The sequence below is a fragment of the Lates calcarifer genome, unplaced genomic scaffold (assembly GCF_001640805.2).
Source record: "Lates calcarifer isolate ASB-BC8 unplaced genomic scaffold, TLL_Latcal_v3 _unitig_5786_quiver_433, whole genome shotgun sequence".
Taxonomy (NCBI): Eukaryota; Metazoa; Chordata; class Actinopteri; family Centropomidae; genus Lates; species Lates calcarifer.
In genome coordinates, this window is record NW_026117727.1 from 359,790 (window position 1) to 379,732 (window position 19,943).

The 19,943-nt window shown below is 41.7% G+C and overlaps 2 protein-coding genes across 2 annotated transcripts in view; both read left to right on the forward strand.

The window, feature by feature from the left end:
• The window catches only part of LOC108876799 (V-type proton ATPase 116 kDa subunit a 1-like), a 28,136-nt gene extending 23,743 nt beyond the window's left edge, over positions 1–4,393 (forward strand). The window contains 1 exon segment of the mRNA XM_018666539.2: positions 3,461–4,393. Within this exon segment, the coding sequence (XP_018522055.1) occupies positions 3,461–3,554 (94 nt within the window). The 3' untranslated portion in view covers positions 3,555–4,393.
• Positions 4,394–5,639: 1,246 nt separating this feature from the next.
• Positions 5,640–19,334, forward strand: rfng (RFNG O-fucosylpeptide 3-beta-N-acetylglucosaminyltransferase). The gene is made up of 9 exons (XM_018666540.2): positions 5,640–6,010; positions 7,837–8,409; positions 12,188–12,236; positions 12,328–12,430; positions 12,595–12,748; positions 12,888–12,973; positions 14,893–15,058; positions 15,273–15,358; positions 16,605–19,334. Exons 2-9 carry the CDS (start codon positions 7,903–7,905, stop codon positions 16,678–16,680), a joined length of 1,227 nt encoding a protein of 408 aa, XP_018522056.1. The 5' UTR covers positions 5,640–6,010; positions 7,837–7,902; the 3' UTR covers positions 16,681–19,334.
• Positions 19,335–19,943: the final 609 nt, after the last annotated feature.

The window sequence follows — 19,943 nt, forward strand, 5'->3', positions numbered from 1 at the left end:
TTCACACACACATGCTGATGAGCTATGTGCACACACACACAAACACATACACACCAGAGTAAGTCGAGCGCAGTGTGTGTCAGGTACAAGCATTTTTTCCACCTCTACAGCTGTGTGGCGAGGCAGATGAGAGGATCTCTCATTTCTTTCCTCTTTTTAAGTGTTGCCCTCTCACAGCGCTGGCAGGCCAAATATTTGCCACGGCTGGGAGACATTCCTGGGCACTCCCCTCTCCTGCTGAGGCCAGGAACCAGCAGGAACTAAAAATCCACTCTTCGTTTTTTCCTCCTAAATAAAGACGTCAGAGGCTGTCAGGATTGGAGAATTACAATATCCTTACTGTGGATACAAGTAAATTCAGAGTGCTGAGGAAAATGTGGAAAATATGCAACTCAAAAGATGTGCTGTCACTTTAATGCAGATGGATCACAAAATGAAAAACCTTTAAGTTTGTCCCACACACTGTAACAGAATTAACCTGACTCATATGAAAATTGAGTTGAATTGATTTAATTAACTCTGGTTTTTAGGAAAGTTTCGTCACAATATGCTTCCATTCAAAGCTGCCATTTAAAAGGGTTGATACATTCATTTAAAACAACACATAAAAAAGAATGTCATTGTTTATTATTAATTATTGAAAAGCCAAATATATGTCTCCATAATCCAGGAACCAGCAGGAACAGTGCATATGCTAAATAAAAGTGCTTACACCTTTTTGCAGTCATTATAAGTCCAAATGTCTGCTGTGTCAAAACCTACATTGAAATATTTTTACATGTTGGCATTGAAGATCTTTGACCCTGTGTTCAGTTTGCTTTCTTCAGAGCGTTTAACTACATCTCATAGGTGATAGCAGGTGATAGTGTGTGGGGGAGATGGTCTCTGGTCAGATGTGAATGTCTGACTGCAGGTTGATGACCTTTGACCTCTTTGCAGTCATGCTGTGAGGGGTTTTGGTCGAGTGTCAGTGTTTGATGCTCATTCTGTCTTTTTCAGGGTTTTGTATTTTGGAGCTACTGCTCATCTCCAGCGACCCAGGTGTGTTTGACACACTGGTCGTAGTAGACTCGTAGTAGAGCAGTGTTTAGTGTTTCTATCTTTCTCATTTCTTCTCCATCTTCTCTTCCTTTTTTTTGTTTGAAACAGAAATTGCATTTTTAAAACGATTGTTACCATTCTTCCTACTTCCCTGTAGGAAACTGAAACATTAGTTGAAAAGATTATTCTCCATATGACGTGAACATAAGTTTTCCAGAATGAGCAGGCAGCACAGCAGAGTCCAGTGTTGTAGAGAGGAGGTGTCACTGACTGGTCTGATTCACAGCAGCCATATTTGGTCACGTAGCAGTCTGAGGTTGTGCAGAGCATCAGACTGTATCCTTCACACTGTAAGTTCATCTGTCACAAACTGCCATCATCTCTGCATGTGCAAATGTCTGTGACATGTTAAACAAAAAGCTAAAGTGAAGACAGACTTCGCTCAGTGCTAAGCACCTGGTCCCTTCGCTGTGGGACATGGAGCTTGTTAAAGACAGAAATGCGGGCCAGTGTTCAGAGGGGGTTCCTGCACGTGGAAATCAAAGAGTTCCACTCGGACTTCCTCAGTGTCGTACACTCCACTGCAGCTACAAAGTTCACCTGAGGTTTTGCCATAGCGTGTTCAGACAGCAGATGGAACCAGTCTCTGGGTTTTCAGGAAGTTTACAGCGGACTCCACCTATCTGTCATAAAGGATTCCTTGTTTTATAACTTGACAACCTTACTGCTTTTTAGTTAAAACTCCCATTCGACTTGTTTATCCTTTCTTTTTGGTAGTAGTAGAGTTAGAATTCTGTACTCCCGCTGGCGTCTTCCTGTGCTGTGTCATCAGCAGATTCTTCTGTTAGCATGACAAAATGAGACTGAGGGTGAAATGAACTGATCAGAAAAGAGAGATTCTGGCGGTTAGAGTCAGCTGAGCTGGGATGTTACTGGAGGGTAACAGCAGTCTGAATATGAAAGCTGTGTGTGTGTTCAAGATCTACCCAGTCAGGATACACTGTCTTGTCTTCTTGCAGTAATGCAGACATAGTTATTCATTCTTTAAATGTTTTAGCAGTGTGGTTGTAGGAATGCCAATACAGTGGTGCAGGGAGGATGTGTTTTTGTAGGCCACCACGGAAGTTAGCATCACCCTGGTTCACTCCACAGAAAGCCAATGAGATTTTTCATTGGGTTTTGGATTATTGTAGAAAATAAGCTGTAACCAACAAAAGGTTGTGTTGTTCAGCAAGATAATCTTCACAGATGAACACCACTGTTCTGATGTTTGAAGCCTAAATACAATCTCCAGTAAAAAGCTAATGTTAGGCTATAAACCAACTACACCACGGTCACATGACGTCAGCGTCTCCACCACTAAGCTTCCAACTTGTCATTTAGCTCTGAGCTCTTCTGCAAAAGCCTTTCTTCTTAGAAGACTGGTGAGTAGATGGGTTTTCATGTTAACGTCCCCGACAACCTCTGTAGTCTCATTCAGACACTCGTTAGCAACTGTAACCGTAAAAGCTTAAAAAATCACATGTGGGGTATTTTCTGACCTACTTTATATTGTAGGATAAAACATGAAAATGTCTTGATGTTGTGTTAAAACCACAGACCTTATTTCAGGCATTTAACCAAAACCCACCGACTCTGGAACGAGGGTAAAATGCTAAAAATGTTAACTTATTTCTAGGCTCATTCCTGCACCGCTCTATGCTGCTCACTTGGTTCGTTCACCAAGTTGAACCAGTATAAAATATTGTTACTATCTACTGGATGAATTGGTTCAGACATTCATCAGAATGAAATGCAACAGTTACAACATTTCACTCTGTCCAGTTCTTTGGTTCAAGGTCATTGTAGCCTCACACAGGCATTTGCATGGCTCTAGACTCTAAAGGCCTCGGTATGTTTCAAACAAAGTAGCTTGTACACCGGTTCATTCAAACAGGTCTACAGGCAGAAGGGTTCATACCTGTTCCCACTGACCACACTTGAAAATGGGGCACAGTAATCCTTCAAATGGGGACAACAGTGCACACGTTTACAGTCTCTCCTCACAGATATTTGTGGTGTTGCACAGGTTTGAGAGAGAAGTTCAAACCCTCACTGTGAGCACTTTGTTTGAAACATACTGATAACATAAACCTTAATTTATTCCTTGTTTGTTATGTATTTGCTGGTAGAGTAATAACATGTTGACCAATGGGAGAGTAATATCATAAATACAGTGTGTGGGCATGTTTCAGAGGAGGCATCAACAGGACAAAAGAAATCCTGCTCACTGTTTGACAGTCATTTATTATTATTATTCTTCAGTTCACTGTGATAAAAATTACATTCAGTAACAAGCACATTGGCTTTGATAGATTTACCATCCGTATTAAATGACACCTCTGACCCCTCATTTTTCCTGTTTGGTTTCTCCTCTCAGGGTGGAGTTCCAGAACAAGTTCTACTCTGGCCAGGGCTTCAAATTTGTCCCCTTCTCGTTTGAGAGCATCCTGGAGGGACGATTTGACGAGTGATCGGGCCCTGACACCCCCCCCCCCCAGCATGAACCAGGAGAATCCCCAGCCCTGCCTTCCCTCCTCAGTGCGTGCGTGTCTCTATATGAGCCCATGTCCAGCCCTCTGTCACCCTCTAGTGGTAATTTGTGAAACTGTAATGTGTAATAAGTGTCATGTAAACCATAAAGAGGCTTTGAAAAAGAGGCCAGTACACCAGAACCAACCTGTACCCATACTGCTGTGGTCACCACTACTGTCATAACACCTCCTGTTTGGTCAGTATATCCAGAAATCAAACTAGAATCAGTGTATGGGATTAAAATGGAAGAGAACAGAGCTGTGATTAATGAGATGAAGAGATGGTGATTGTTAGATGATTTGTGCAGTGATCTTGTGCTCACTCTGTGTGAACTGTTGTAAACCAGTAACTGAACTGATGTATTCAGCCTGAAATGTCTAAAAGTTCATTGTGTGGAATCACGTCCAGATGCTTCATAAATTTGCAAAACAATGTCACTCATGAAAGAATTCAGATTTTTTTCAAAAAGGACAAATTTATTTCTCAACATATCTTAAAATCTGAAATCACAGTGTATTTTTTAGTGTTGTTTGGCCATGCAGTATTTTCAACAAATTACTCCTTCTAGATAAACACCACACCCATTAATGGTTAATATTTATTTTTTGTTGTTGATGTTATTTTTTGCCTGAGAAAATATATTTTTTAAGTGTTGTTTGAAATGTTCCAGTTCATGTTGATGCTACAAGGCTGAAACTATAACTGATGCTGGTCAGTGACTGGTGGCATGGAAGGTCATGTGTTTGTGGTCAGTAATAAACTGAGACCTGGGGATTCATCATGTGTCCTGTTTTTTTTCTTTCTCTGTCTCTGGGCAAAAGCAGGCTCTGGGCCCTCAGACCCTTGAGGGCCCTAAAGACCCCCAAGCAGACATTTTGGTTTTTAATAGCATGAAAAATACAATTGAATTAAATTTTAAGTATATTTCCCAGCTATGACTTTGATGTGGACAAAGTGCTGCAGGCAGCATGGGATGAAAATATAGATCAAACAGATAACACATAAGCTTACAGACTGCTGATTGTAACCTCACAGTCTGACCCAGTATGTAAGTATCATGATACTGATTTACAGTTAAAAAACAGCAGAAAACAGGTTTCATAAACACTGAGTTTAACCCTGTACTCTGAGTCGACTGAAACTAAGCTAGAAACACTGTTCACTATGTTCACTCAGAGTTAAGTGAGAGCAGGGTAAATGTAAAAAGCTGTGATCAATAGAGCTCCAATAGTGAAATTCATCATGGCAGTGGTTAGATGAAGACCAGATATAATGAAATTCCCTCTGGGTGTTCCTGATATGTCCCTTTCACAAGAATGTGAGGTCACCATGGCCTTAACTATTTCTTGCGGCAGAATGGTATGTGTGTGATTGAGTTAAAATAAATTAGTGTATGTGTTCATATATTGCATACAAGTCATACATTACATAACACTGCCAGCATATGACCTTATCCCTTAACAAGTAAGTTAATGTAGACTAAAAATACCTCTCTTTGATTTGTGTTGCAGCTTTGGGAAAAGCAATCTTTTTCATTTATATTCAATTTCTTTCATCATCCGAGCACAGTTTAGGTCTGCGCTGATGTAGCATTGCGTTATCATGACCGGCAGAGGGCGCTGAGCCGCTACTGAAAGAAGTCGACCTTAGAAACAATCAATAATCATAATACATCCAGAGCACAGGACAGCGACTGAGAGCTGCATCAAGTTCACGAAAGCGCAGCCAAAGCAATACTGGAAGTATGTATTTTTCAGAATAAAAGCACTACATTTTAACAACATGAATGCATACTCCAGTTGTCTGTTGTTTATCCGTAAGTGATTACATAATGTTAACAGTTTGAATTGGCGTAAATTGCTTTGAATTAACTAATTTATACTAGTAATACGTTGTAATGATTTTTAAAAATGATGAAAATCACATTTTTCTAACAAAACAATAATATAAATAGCCTATAGAGAAGAAATCAACCTTTTATTTTGAAAGGTTTGACCGGAACAGACATGTTATTGTTTTGGTTGTCCAGTTGAGTTCACCAAGTTGCGGAATGTTACGTTAACTAGAAGCGTCTGGAAGTTGAAGCGGCCGTGTGCCTGGATAAAGTTTTCCGAACAACTCACTGAACCTCGAAAAAAAAAACAGTGAATTCATCCGTGAGGACAAAGAAGGGCCTGCCGAGACTGCTGTGAATTTAAAGTCACGTCGGAACAAAAAGGACAACGAGTCGAGTAGTGGATACGGTAGCATTTATCATTCAACACCGTCGAAACTGCAGGCTTTCCAGTAAGCTAGTTGATACAGCAAAAGCTGTACGCTTCCCTGCCATTTCCAGACTGACTTAAAGACGTTATACTAGGAAAAAGAACTTACATGTGTCCATTGATATTTCATGGTAAGTATTGCAGAGGAGCTCCAGTGCTGGTCTTTCAAAAGCTATCTCACCATGCCAAACTCCACTTGGAAATGTTAACATTTATAGACTGGCTTTATTGTCTGGTTGAGCATGAAAGTAAATCAGAGGGAGGAAAAATACAATTAAACGTATAGAGTGTAAGTTTTTAATCGGCATATATTTGCAGTTAAATGTTACTTTCCGTGGAATTCACACAATTACCCAACGAAATTACGTTTGTAAAAAGTAGCGCTCGCCAAACTGGTTTAAATTCATGCTTTAAACTGAAGTAGCTTGGCTGTTTTATAAGTGAGCTTTAATGATGTAATTTAACTATGTAAGGCAGTGGCTGTAAGTAAAGTATGAAGTATGTAGACTGTATTATGAGACTATTATTTTTTTAGGCAGATGAGCCACCTAGGCTTCCGTACTTCACCATGAATTGATTTGTGAATGGAACGACCTGAAATTAGCTTCGGCAGCTAAGGGTCAGTTAAGGCAAACTTCACTCTCAGTGCCAAGCGACCGTGTGAGCGGCTGTTGGACATCAGTTAGCGCCTCAACGCTACTCTACTTAAACTTGTCAAATCTGGACTAGATTATCTCATAGAAGCCAAAGACATTTTGAACCTTCTGTATGTGGGGAAAAAATGCGTTTCACCTCCCACAGCTTCTTCCAAAGAAATGTTGCCTATCATTGTCACTGCCTTTAATGTGGAGCAATAATTCAGCCATTAATGCGCTTGCTCATTATTTGATCTATAAATGGGGATATTTTCATGACAAGCTTTCTCCCACTTATCCTCTCAACGATCAGTATTTGATTGAGAAATCATTTATTTATCTGCCCACTGACATCTGCAGTCCTCTCACACCGTGCTAATCCTCTGCCCACCAGTTGTCCTCATTGTGGTTCCTGCCTTTGCTAATAACTTAATCTCTCACCTGCCTTCCTTACATGATCCTCATTACCCCATTGTCCACAGAGGTTAATACTGTCTACCTGCGCAGTAACCAATTCATTTGCCTCATGGTCTTTCATGTCTCCTAGTCGTAGCATTGCAGCTCTTTTGTTTTTACAGTTCATAATCTATTCCAGGTTTGACAAGTCAAGTATACACTGTCGATCTGGACCTGGTCTGATGCGGTCCAGATATGAGAGAGGAAGTTAATCATTTATTTTTCTGTTTCTGTTTTGATGATGGAGCTGGAGAGTACTGTCTAACATGTTGGTCCAAAATCTCCCATAGGTGTTCAGTTGGATTGAGATCTGATGACTCTAAAGGTGACAGCTTATTATTCAACCATTCAGTGACCCCTTCTGTCCTGTTTCTCCACTCATTTAATCAGGTTTTTCCTTTCATTTGTCACCCATCTGTATATTCTATTTACAATGATAAACAAAGAAAACAGTGAAAAGCAACTGATCCCCCACATTTGAGATGCTGGAAATTCAAACGTGTTTCCTGATGATAAGTTAATTGGCTGTTTCAGCACTAGTTGTTTGCTGACTGAAAGGAGACTGTGAAGAAGAGGTTTCAACCATTTCCCTGTTGTTTTAGCTTCTCATTATGGACTGAGACCACATGTTGTTGTTTTCAGGTAGGCGACACGGATGTAAAAGCTAGCCTTCTTCCCCTGTCCTGAGCTTTGAAAGAGAGCCAAGGCAGTTTGAGGGCTGTTTCGGAACTGGTGCCTAATCTTGAGCTAGATGTTTTAGTTTTGATAGCCGTAGAACAAGCAATGTTTGCTTGAGGTTTTGAATGAATCTTATGTATGAGCACACCTCTAAATAATGCTCCTGGATCCTCTCCCTTTCTGTGCAGGATTCTGCGTGATGGTGTGAGAATGGGACAGGGTGCTGTTGGAAGTGACTGCAGCCCTGGAGGCTGATGAACCCTCTCCATCGGCCAGTCAGGATGCACATAGCTTCGGTGGGTGTCAGCAAGTTCTGCTTCCTGTTTTCCCTCGCATTCTGCGGTCTCTTGCTTCTGCTCATCCCAGCCCTCCAGCCCCCAGCTCGTCAGGTGGACCTGCCTCAGCCCCGACCCCACACCAGGCCTACGCAGGTGGGCCTGTCACACCACAGCCAGGTTCTAGCAGTGTCTGTACATGCTGAGAAAACTGACTCAGCCACAAGGCTGAATGGGAACTCAGTGGGCCAGGAGGGGTCCATCCAGACTGAAATTATCAGAAATGATAAGAAGGAGATGGATGCCAAAGGAAGCCCAGAAAGAGGGGCTCTCCCTGGAGGAAAGGGTGGTGCACTTTCAGGGTCCAACTCCCATGACCCGTTAGAGTTGAAGGACATTTTTATTGCTGTGAAGACAACCAGAAAGTACCACAAGTCCAGACTGGAGCTGCTGATTCAGACCTGGGTTTCCCAAGCTAAAGAACAGGTGAGGAGAGCTGCAGTTATTTATTGTTGACAGAAAACAGTAAACAATGTTTACTAATCAGTCAATTGTTTACATTGTTTAACAGGCTTAAAACCAATAGTAGCTACTTCAGTTTTCCATAATTGTTAAGTGTATATCTGCTGAGAGCTGGACTGTTTTTAAAACCATTCCAGCTGAGCTTCAATTGCATTTGATACTTTTACAGCTGTATTGTTTATGTCAGCTCCACAGTCAGAGTCATAGCTTTCACCTTGTAAAATCAAAAGACTCATGGCTTCAATATTTGTATCACATTACATTCATTTAGCAGACACAAGCTACATGTCATAGAAAACTGGAAGTGCAACTTCCCCATGTGAACAAACAACTGCTCTCAGCCAGGAGGATTTAGGAGTGTTAGCATTAGCTACTAATGCTAATGTTACTTGCTTTGGATTGATTGTTGTGACTGTGTTATCAGTTGGTGTTTCCTCTTACCTTAACCTGAACCTTAAGACTTAACCCTGTACCCAACCAGTCATCCTCACCTTCTCAGATGCTCACTGAGGATTGTGATGATGCTGCAGACAGATTTAGTGATCCTGCTGCATGTTTTGTCTTAAAGATTTCAGGCAGTGGTCACATTTCTTTCAGAGTGGGAGTTCCCTCAAGAATTTAAATTGCATGAAATATATCTGTTGGAGAATGTAGCTTGCTAGCAGGTGGTAGACATTGCACGCACACACACACACACACACACACACACACACACACAGAGGAGGATGTGTAGTAACCTCCCTATTGATTATCGGCTGTGCATAGCTTAAGTTTTGTACCCCAATTACTTGATAATGAATACAAGTGTTTGTTGGCCTCAACTACTGTGTGTAGCCAGATGACAATTTGACAATACAACATCAGTCATGTTTATATACAAGTCCCAAGCCAAAACACCACCTAAATTCTGTGGTAGTTTAGAAATGTAACTGCTCTCCACAAAGTTAATTACCCATAAACTCAACCATCCTTTATGGCTGGGAGGGGTGTGATGCTTGAACTAAAAGTGACGAGAGATAACTGATGAATTGTGATCAGTGAAGCTGTCACGTGTGTGCTTACACGTGGATTCACAGGTTTTTCTTTGGATTTAGGAACAGTGAATGTTGGTGATCATGGAGTTGGCTCTCTCCTGTCTCAGGGTGATTTTCAGAGTGTTGCCTTATCACCACCAGAGATTTCACACTGATGGTTAGAATTTGTCCTCACAGACACTGACACAGGACGTTTATAAGAAAATAAATCTTGATCCCCACAGTCCCCTCTGTCGGATCAAGTTGTTTATCAAGCTTATTGTGGAATTACTCCACAGTCAAGTCAAGTCAGTTTTATTTAAATAGCGCCAACTCACAACAGAAGTTATCTCGAGGCACACAGTTTCAACTGCTGTACACTGCTCTCCACTCTTGATGAGACCTCGTATTTAAAATCGGAGAGTGTGTTCCATTGGTGCAGCCCTGACCTGGCACACAGAAACCTGAAACTGGAAAACCCCTACTAACACCTTACACATGCATCACTTAATACAGCTCTGATTCTTCCAGTCAGTAATAGTTTTAACTGCAGTTCCATGGCAACTGAGGCAAAAGCTGTTTGCTGATGAAGACTATATGATATGACTATATGAATACCAGATCAAGTGAGTGATTGGACAGCTGGGAAGTTTGAGTGGATCTTAAATGCCATTTTCTTTTCCCCCAAAAGATGGTACTGCTACTGTACTGTAACTGTATCATTTCTATTAAAAACCACAGCATATACAAACTAACATTGATGGCTTTGAGGGCACAGACGTTTTCCCTCTTTCTGTTTGATTATAGCTCTGTATCAGACTGAACTGCCATTTTGAAGTGGCTGCTAGGATCAGATTCCATTTTTCTTCACAATCAGAAGATGTATGGGAGTATACAAGCTGGTGTAGTGGTTAGCACTGACGCACACGGGTTTGAATCCTGGTTCGGATTGTTCTGTGTGTTCTCCAGGGTTCTCCCTGCAGTCTAAAGACATGCAGGTTAATTGGACACTCTGTTAACTGCCTGTAGGTGTGAGCCTGAATGTTTGTCTCTATATGTCAGCCCTGTAACAGACTGCCAATCAGTCCGGAGTGTACCCCATCCAATTTGAGCTGAGATTGATTCCAGTGACTCTCGAAGGATAAGCAGTATAGATAATACATGAATCTTAAGCTGCTGCAAACAATGTTGGAAGACTAATATAAATGCTAAAGATTTATGAGATGTTTGACCTTTGACTCACAAATTTGTATCACTGACTCATTGTAATTGCAGTATTAATGGCAACTAACCACCATTGACTACTATGTTTTTAGAATATCTTCAGGAAGACAATGGACAAATGAACTGTGTCCACACTATGTATGTCTAAAGGAGTGGAGTTTCTGCTCCCAGTATCACCAGCTTGGCTCATACCGGCTCTGAGTCCAGGTCTGATGTGACAGGACTCCACTGTGAGTCTGTGCTGTGTTAGCTGTCAGCCTTAACCAACCATTTACTCCCAGACTCTGGGAAGTATTACAGACCTGTTGACATCTTATTTTACTGCTCTCAGGTCAGTGAAGTCTGCCGTCTGTGTTTACAACTCCCTGTAAAATTGAAAGCTGCTCTTACTAATTTGTATTTAATGTTAATGTTATTTATTAGAGGGCCAAGGTCAACTCAAACGACCCCTTTAACTGTGTTATTTGACGGTGTGTGGGAGTCACAGACTGCCTGCAGGGTTTTGCAGAGGCTGAGGATGCCTGTCTCTGCCTGCTGTACACCGTGCAGCACAAACTGTCCATATAGAGGTCTGTGGAAAATGACTTCACCACTGGAGGCTCTGACATAAACTGTAGTCAGGGAATAATCAGTTTAAATGTGTTTTTGTAGAAAGCAGATAAATGTGCCTGTGACTTGTGCTGTTAAGTATGTTCACATGTTGGAGAGTCAGGGTGATGTAATGTGGCAGCAATGAAATCAGTGAAAACCATCAAGTCTCTTATATAAAGCAGTTAGTGCTGTCCTCCCTTATAAGACTGATGATTTATGGCAGAATTGTACATGTTGTGCCTTCGTGTGTGCTGAGACAGAGAACAGCCCTGTATTAAACAGGCTGTATAGGTGGAGATGAGTTGTTTCAGGATCTTGTAAGACATGGAATATGATCCAGAAAGTCCAGTCTGAGTAACAGATCCATAACTTTATATGTTTAACACACATCAATACTCTTCATAGATGTTTATAATACTTTGAGTCTTGATTTTACAACTCTGGAAATTAATCACAGCAACAATTTTATTTTCACTGTGAAGATTGTAAGATTGTAGAAACGCATTTATATAACAAGGAAGTAAGGGATGTGCGCCTGCATGTGTTCGTCTAATTGTAAATAATAACATTAGCAGACAGAGTGAATTGCAGTAATTTGGGCTGTAAAGAAATATTAGTATTATCAGTAACACCTGTGGTTTTTTTTTTCTTGCAACAGCAGCTCAGAGTGTCTGCTGTGAAACATCTCTTTGATCCAGTTCATTTGGGAATGATGAATTAGAGTGCTCTGATGCTAGGAAGGCAAGGTTCATCAGAAAGTAAGTGACAGACAGTACAGCATGGACCGACTTTAGACAGGGAAGGACAGAAAAACAGACGATGCTCTGATTAAACACTGATTAACTGTATATGGCACTGTGGTGAAAAAATGAATAAACGTGAGTGCACAGATTTTAACTGTGTCTCTGTTTCAGACCTACATGTTTACTGACGGTGAGGACAGGGAGCTGCAGATGAGAACAGGTAAGATGCTGGACAACTCTCAAAGGCAAAGCCTAATATGTACTGTGCACAACAGCATGGGACTGAACTGTGCCGTCCTCTGCTGCCACAGGAGCCAACATCATCAACACTAACTGCTCAGCAGCTCACACCCGCCAGGCTCTTTGCTGCAAGATGTCTGTGGAGTACGACAAATTCATCGAGTCTCAGAAAAAGTGAGTGAAACGTGATCTGGACCTGACGAATTAAACAGCAGGGACACCATACAGTTAATTAACCAATGATATTCTGGGACACAGTTAACATCTATAGACTTAGAAACTAATGTACAATGCTGACTCTGTGTGTGTGTGTGTGTGTGTGTGTGTGTGTGTTACAGATGGTTCTGCCACGTGGATGATGATAACTATGTAATTCTGCCCAGCTTGTTGTGGGTGCTCTCCTCTTACCACCACAGCCAGGATGTCTACCTGGGCCGGCCCAGTCTGGATCACCCTATAGAGGCTGCAGAGAGAGTCAAGAGTGATGGATCAGTCAGTCAACTTACAACTTCTTAGGAGTTTCTGATAAATATAGCAAGCAAGCACTGCCTTTTCACGTTAACTCTTTGGAGATCGCCAAAGCTGCTTTTCTTTACACTCCTAACATCTGGCTGTTTTTGTCTCATTCCAGGTTTCTGTTAAGTTCTGGTTCGCCACAGGTGGAGCAGGTTTTTGTATCAGCAGAGGTCTGGCACTGAAAATGAGCCCATGGGCCAGGTGGGTTTTTGGATTCTCATGAACGAATTCAAGCTATCAAACCTTCTGAAAGCAGGATAGTCTCATAGCATTTTGTGGTAGAGAACCACTAAAGAGAAAGAAGAACACATATCTGAGTAGCCAAAGAATGATTAGAGGAATGTCTTTAGATAACCCTCAGAGAATGTGCCAGGACTTGTTGTTGTCAGCTGTGGTATGTTTACTGACATAGACAGGGACAGAGATGATCACAGTGGCAGTCATGTTTACAGAGTAAGAGCTTTCAAATACAGAGGGTGGCACTGATCCTCTTGGTTTAAAAGCAGCACATGGCTTCAGTGCATTGAGACCAGTAGTTGAAATGGGTTCCTCTGACTAATCCACCGTGTTAACACACACAGTGCTTCAGAAGGAATGGATCAAATAGACATGAAGTCAAACAGAACCATCCATATTTAATAATCTGTGGAAAGTTCTTTGCAGTTACTGTCTGAAGTTTTCAACTCATAAACATCAGCAGATGTATCCTCTATGATGATGCTCAGAGGTCCTCACTGCAGCCACCTTCAGCTCTTGTTCATTGTGGGTCTCTTTGCTTTGTCTGGTTCAGCAGGTGGAATACAGCTCAGTCAGCTGAGATCAGGTGACTGACTGGGCCAGTCAAGGATATTCCACCTCTTCACCCTTGAAAGCTCTTCAGTCAGTTTCTTCACTCTTTCTGTCTTTTTGATAATTGTTGATTTTTGTTTCACCAGTCTGAAGAACTCTACCAGTTTCTTTTGTTATGTTTTTGCAAACTGCAGTCAAGCCTTTCTGTTTCTGAGTTTGGTTAATACTAGGGATGGGCTTTTGAAGAAACTTCTTTGATCAATCATTGGGAAAATTAACAATCATCATCAATTATTGATTAATCTTAATTTTTTTTCTACTGAAAATGCTTATGGCATAAAATAGACAACTGAAGAAGGTGTGTTTTTCCTCAATGAAATCTTTATTCCAAAAAGAAATTATAGTCCCAGAGCAATCCTCCTCAACAATGGCCTTTAAAGTTGAACTAACAGAAAGTAAAACAACAAAGATCTGCGCTGCTCGTAAAGACAGCAGAGCCCGAGGCTCCGAGTCAAACCAAATTAACGAATAAACCAAGGTTACGACGCTTGTCTGAAATGCAATGAGAGTCTTTAGATACAATACAAGAGAGTTATCACCAGTATTGCAGTGTTTACAGTGAGCTTTGTTCTGTCTTAGCTTGAGCTGGTCCCATATCAAACTTCTCCTGCTCTCTTCATGTTTACCTTCAATTTCTGCGTCAGAGCATTTGTCAGTACTTGAGCATTTGTACTTGTGCACTGGTGTGTCAGTGTCACTCTACAGCTGCATTCCCAAAACTCTTAACTGGCAGTGTGGTTTCTGTGTCACTGTGTGGAGTTTCGTCGTGTACTTCATGTTGGAGCTAATAAATGTTGGAACAACAGCTACTGAACCAAGTGGACCAATCACAGCTGCTGTGGTCTGCGTCGCTGTGATGCGTCGCTGCATTTCTGAGGCGCACATATGCCGTTCAATTCAGCGCAGAAGAATAAATCAGCCTTCACCAGGGGTTTGTGTCTTGTGGTGAATCCTCTGAGGTTCATCATGACGTCTTCTGTTGATTGTTGATGGAAACATACATACCATACCTACCTCCTGGAGAACATTCTTGACTTTCCATACAGTCATAAATGACTTGTGCTCCTCATTCCACTCCACCTTTGAGTGTTGCCAGCTGGGTCACCTTGAAACTCTTTGGATTTCTGATGTGGTCAGACGACACATTGCATGAACCAGTGTTTTTTTTTTTTTTTTGGTATTTATTTATGTTTTCTTCTCAAGCATAACCCTCCTTGTGTTAAAGGCACTCTGATAGGCTTGTTGGCTGAAATTCTGTCTTGTGGTTTTAGTTTGGGGAATTTCATCAGCACAGCAGAGAAGATCCGACTCCCGGACGACTGCACCATCGGCTACATCATCGAGGCGCTGCTGGAGGTCAGCCTGACACACACACGCCTCTTCCATTCTCACCTGGAGAACCTGCAGAAGCTGCCCGCTGACTCTATCCTGAAGCAGGTGAGTGTGTGTGTGTTTGTTTCATGTGTAGTATAGTAAGACGTGAGAGACTAAGTGGGCTGAAAGCCTCACTCGAAAGCTCACTTGATTAGTGTGAACATTGTGTACTGTACCCAGGCACCCAGTCCACTCAAAGAGGTGGTCCTGAGTATGGTTCATGTGTACTTGTACTTGTATACATACCCTGGTATGTTGTATGTTTGATCTGCACCAGGTGACTCTGAGCTACGGAGGCTTTGAGAACAGAAGAAATGTGGTCAGCATTGTTGGAGGTTTTTCACTGGCTGAAGACCCTACAAGGTAAATATGAATAACAAAACAGAGTCATATACACTTAGTGCTCCTCCACACACTGCTTTACAGTATTTCCTATCATATACAGTATCTGTGACAACACAGCATTTTATTTAGAAATGAGTTCTGATTCACTGATGTGGTCAACCTCTGGTACCATGCATGTCAGCAGTGTTCTGAGGCAATCATAAAGTATCAGTATTATAAATGATCAGTGCTTATGTTAATGGTGACGTGGTAGTGAGCTGGTATACATTCGTCGTGTCTTTATATTTGTGAGAGCTGTTTATGAGTTATCAGGCTGTTCACTAATGTTGGCAAAATAAATGACACAGTAGAGCTTGAGGGTTCTGTATCTTACTGAAGTTGAATGAGCAGTGTTGACTATAGGACCAGCGTATGAACATGTGAATGTTCCAGTCACAAGACTGGAATAAGTAATCTGCTGCTCTAACAGCAAGGGTTGCCAAAGGGGTGGGAAAATTCTGGCAAATTTCCAGAAACTTTCAGGAAACTTCCCATGGGAAGTTAAGCTGGGAGTTTTGTTCTATTTCATTCTAGAAATGATCTGTGCATGTGATGGAGGAATGCCCAGTGCAGGGCAGGAATTCAGCTGAATTTACATTAAATCTCATTATGCTGCAACATATTTTGTGGGTTTTATTTCAACTACATATAAATTCCCCTGTTATAGGCTAACCTGCAAGTTTGCAAATTTCCAGTTTATTCCTATTAATTCCCATGGAAAGCTTCCAACTTCCTGGAATTTTGCAACCCTACTGACAGCCCCGTCTCTTCTCCCATTTCATCTGTAAAAGAGTTTGTGAGTCAGCCACTGGTCAGGCCCGGCTGGCAGTGGGCCCTCCATTTCATTCCAAAGGTGCTGGATGGGTTGAGATCAGGACTCTGTGCAGACCAGTCAAGTTCTTGACCACAAAACTGGGAAAACTGTGTTGAATTATGTTGGAGTATAAAGATTTGCCTTCATTGGAACCAGGGGGCCCAGAGCAAACCTGGAAAGTCAGACCCAGACCAGAACTACTCAGAGGGATGTGTCCACGTAGATTAAAGAGTATCTGGTGGAGCAGAAAACTTTAAGACCCATCACAACTGATGAAAATCTACTTATTCAAACAGGAGATGCAGTTTGATTATATGTGTGATGAGTGTTTCACTGTTTTTATAAGAATCCCTAAACTGATGTTACTGAGGTATTTACTGTGGGAAACTCTTGTGTCTTTTCATCCTGCAGGTTTAAGACGGTCCACTGCCTTCTGTACCCAGACACTGACTGGTGTCCAAAACCCAAACCTCGCCACAAAAACTGAAAACCTCTGTGTATTTACCCTGCAGCACACCCACCCAGCCTTTCTCCCACTGCTTCACTCTGCCACGTCTGGGTCAAGCTACGTGTAGCTGAGAGTACACGTGGTTACGTGGACACCTTTATCCAAAGCAGCCTCACCTCTCCCTTCATGAATTCACAGTGCTAGTGGATTTTTTTATTGTGTTGTTGATTTTTTTTTTTTTTTTCTTTTTGATTTTACTCTTCTCGGAGGTAGAGCTTTTGAATGGATAGAACTGATCCAACTCACTAAGTGAACCCCTGATAGGTGGAGCCAAAGAGTGACTTTTTGTGGCTAACAGAGCATAAAGACAGAAGAAGCCACTACTGAGCAGAGCTCTCTCAACAGCCTCCTTGATTCCTTACTAATCATGGCACTAAATGCTACACTTTCAGTGAGCAGTCATTGCAATAGAGAAGACTCAGATCATGTGCCTGTATTATTGAGAGGAAATTGATTGAAGGTGCTGAATTAAATCCACATCTTCTACAAAGCTCAGCCTCTGCTGCTGGTGGAGTGAACCAGGAGCTTCAGTGGTGGAGCAACAGAATTTGCAGCTCACTGTAACTGGAATTATCTCAAAGCTCTTCGGCACTCAGTTAGCTTCTCCCCTGAAGTTATCTACACGTCTTGTGAGGTTTGGAGGCCAGTTTATTCAGGCAGTTCCTTTCTGGGTTTGTTACAGGTGTTTGGTGTGAGCCTCCACCTTTCCTACATTCTGCCTTTATCATTGAACCAATGATGAAACAGGAAGAAGGAGAGATGACTCCATCCACTGTGGTTTAAGCTCTCCCAGCAGAGCAGCACACTGGGCTGGTTCGCTGGGTTACTGGCCAAAGCCATAAAAGTAACAATCCTAAAAACTCTGATGCTATCCTGTGGTTATGAGTTCCTGCTTTGCCAGATATTTATCTTGTACTCTGTGGTGTGATGGTTCTTTGGCTCAGCCCATCAGATCATGAAAACTCCACTCTCCATATCAGTGCCATGCTCCTTAAACTGAGTGGAGAACCAGTATGTGAAGGAGCCCACAGTATTAGTAGTAGCTTGCACTGACATGCCTACTCACCAACAAACCACTGACTTTTTTGAAGTCCGTTTCATCTCCATGTTCTGTTACTGGTGACATGATGGGCCAAAGTCAACTGTAAAATCTTAAGTTTCTTTATAATGACAAATAATTGAGGTACTCTTAAAGAGCATGAGCAAGATGTATTGGGGTTTTTTTTTTTGTCTCAAAGATGAACTGAAGTGAAATGAGATTATATCTGCACAGTTGATAAAACCTCTGTGCAGAGTTTGTATGCTGATGTACCTCATTCTCAACCCTCTTATTATATTAGTCTGTTTCTAACAGGTCCCTGTTTATGGTTTTGCACTACTTTGATCATGTCACTTCCTATATCTTACAGCCTGTACATGTTACAGTGTTGGTGTAAAATATGACTTCATGTTTTTTGTTGTTTGTTTGCTCTTGTATATTCAGTTTTTTTTTGTTTTCATAGGTTGTAGTTAGAGCTGTGTGTACACTTCTATAAGGCGGAGCTGCTCTGGAGGCAGAGCAGTTAGTTTGGAGTTGTGGTGCAGTCAGACCAACAAAAAAAAAAAAAGTTTTCCCTGGCAAAAACCGTCACTGTCCTCACACTCACTGCAACCAGGCAGCAAAAAAAAAAAGGTCTCGATCCTTCCTACATAGAGCTGAGTGGTACGAGAATGTGACTGCACCATTTGCCTTCAGCGGGTGGAGCCAAAGAATGTCTTGACAACATTGCCGTGAAACTTGGTATGTCGGGTTCCTAGAGGGTTGATCAAGTCGTTTCTTCCCAGTAACCATCAGGAAATTGAAATCTTTAATTTATGCTGCTGTGGACACCAGATGATTCTGTTTGCTCCTCTTACCATGATTTTAATGTCAGAGCTAATCAACAGTATGACCTCTGGGTGCTGCCAGCAGCTTTATTCTTATTAGCCATGCCGCTGGTAGGGCTCTACGACTGGTTGTTGTCATTCAGTCCACCACTTTGGTCCAGACTCAAACCTCAGGAAATCGCAGATGGACTGCCATGAAATTTGTCAGACATTCATGTTCTTGATGGGATAACATTGTAATAAGTTTGGTGATCTGTCATCAGGTCAAGACGATAATTTATCCAATATATAACAATTGATCAATGACTAAATCATCATCATCATCATCCTTGGAGGTACTCTGTGTTCTAATTGGTAAATGTCAGTATGCTAACACTCTAAACCAAGATGGTGAACTTGGTAAACAGTCAAACAGCTAGTCTGCTGACCCAACCAAGATCAAAAATGATCATGATAAAATGAAGCCTTTGCAACCGTGATGTTCGACCACTGCTACAGGTTTCCAGTCCCCCTGCGCTTTTATAAACTGGCTCTTTGGCTCCACCCGCTCAGGCTCCACCAACCAGTGTCAGTATTTTTTGCCTGTAAAAAGTATTTGTGTGAAACACCCATCTACCTTTTTGCACACAAGACTAAAATCCAAAATCCAAAATCCAGAGCCTGTGTCTCACTGCAGGTCAGTGGGCAACTGAGGGAGAGAAGTACTTTTGTAAACTGTTTACCACTGATGTATTATGTCTTTTCAAGAATAAAACCTTTCTGCATTCTCCAGTGTCTGACTGTTTAATTGTAAGTTGCCACCATGTTAGCATCTGTTTTCTGTGGGTCACAGAGAAAACAGCTCATTACTAAGACTATAGTTAGTCAGTACTGTAGTCTCTGCAGAGTTAGAGACACCATGTCTGATTGGAATGAGATAGCTGTCAGTGTCATGGCTCCTCCTGGGAGCTGCGTCTGTAATCAGTTAAAGCTGTGTCAGGCTGATGAGCTCAACACTGGGATACATGTGATTTAATGAAGCTGATGGAGAATGATGGTGATTTAGTGCTGTGACACTTCCTGTTCCTATACCACAAACAGGGTGTGTGTGCATTCACATTTGTGTCTGTAAAGTCTGTCAGTGATCATCTGTGTGTGTGTGTGTGTGTGTGTGTGTGTGTGTGTGGACAAACTAGGATAGGTTAGAATCAGCGTGAGGGGCGGGGTTTAGGCGTTTAATTGTGATGATTAAGGTCAGGCTGGAGGGAAAGGGAATACATTATGATCATAGACTGTACATACATGTACATTTGTATGTTTGCATTTCTATATATGTGTATATATTTTTATATACAGTCTATGGTTATGACAGTGAGTGTCCTCACAACTATAGAAAG

Excerpts from the sequence above, each read along its gene's own strand:
- rfng (XM_018666540.2), top strand. The coding sequence starts at position 7,903 with ATGAACCCTCTCCATCGGCCAGTCAGGATGCACATAGCTTCGGTGGGT. Across the intron at positions 12,237-12,327 it reads GGAGCTGCAGATGAGAACAG|GAGCCAACATCATCAACACT; the intron begins GTAAGATGCTGG and ends CTGCTGCCACAG. Across the intron at positions 12,974-14,892 it reads AAAATGAGCCCATGGGCCAG|TTTGGGGAATTTCATCAGCA; the intron begins GTGGGTTTTTGG and ends TTGTGGTTTTAG.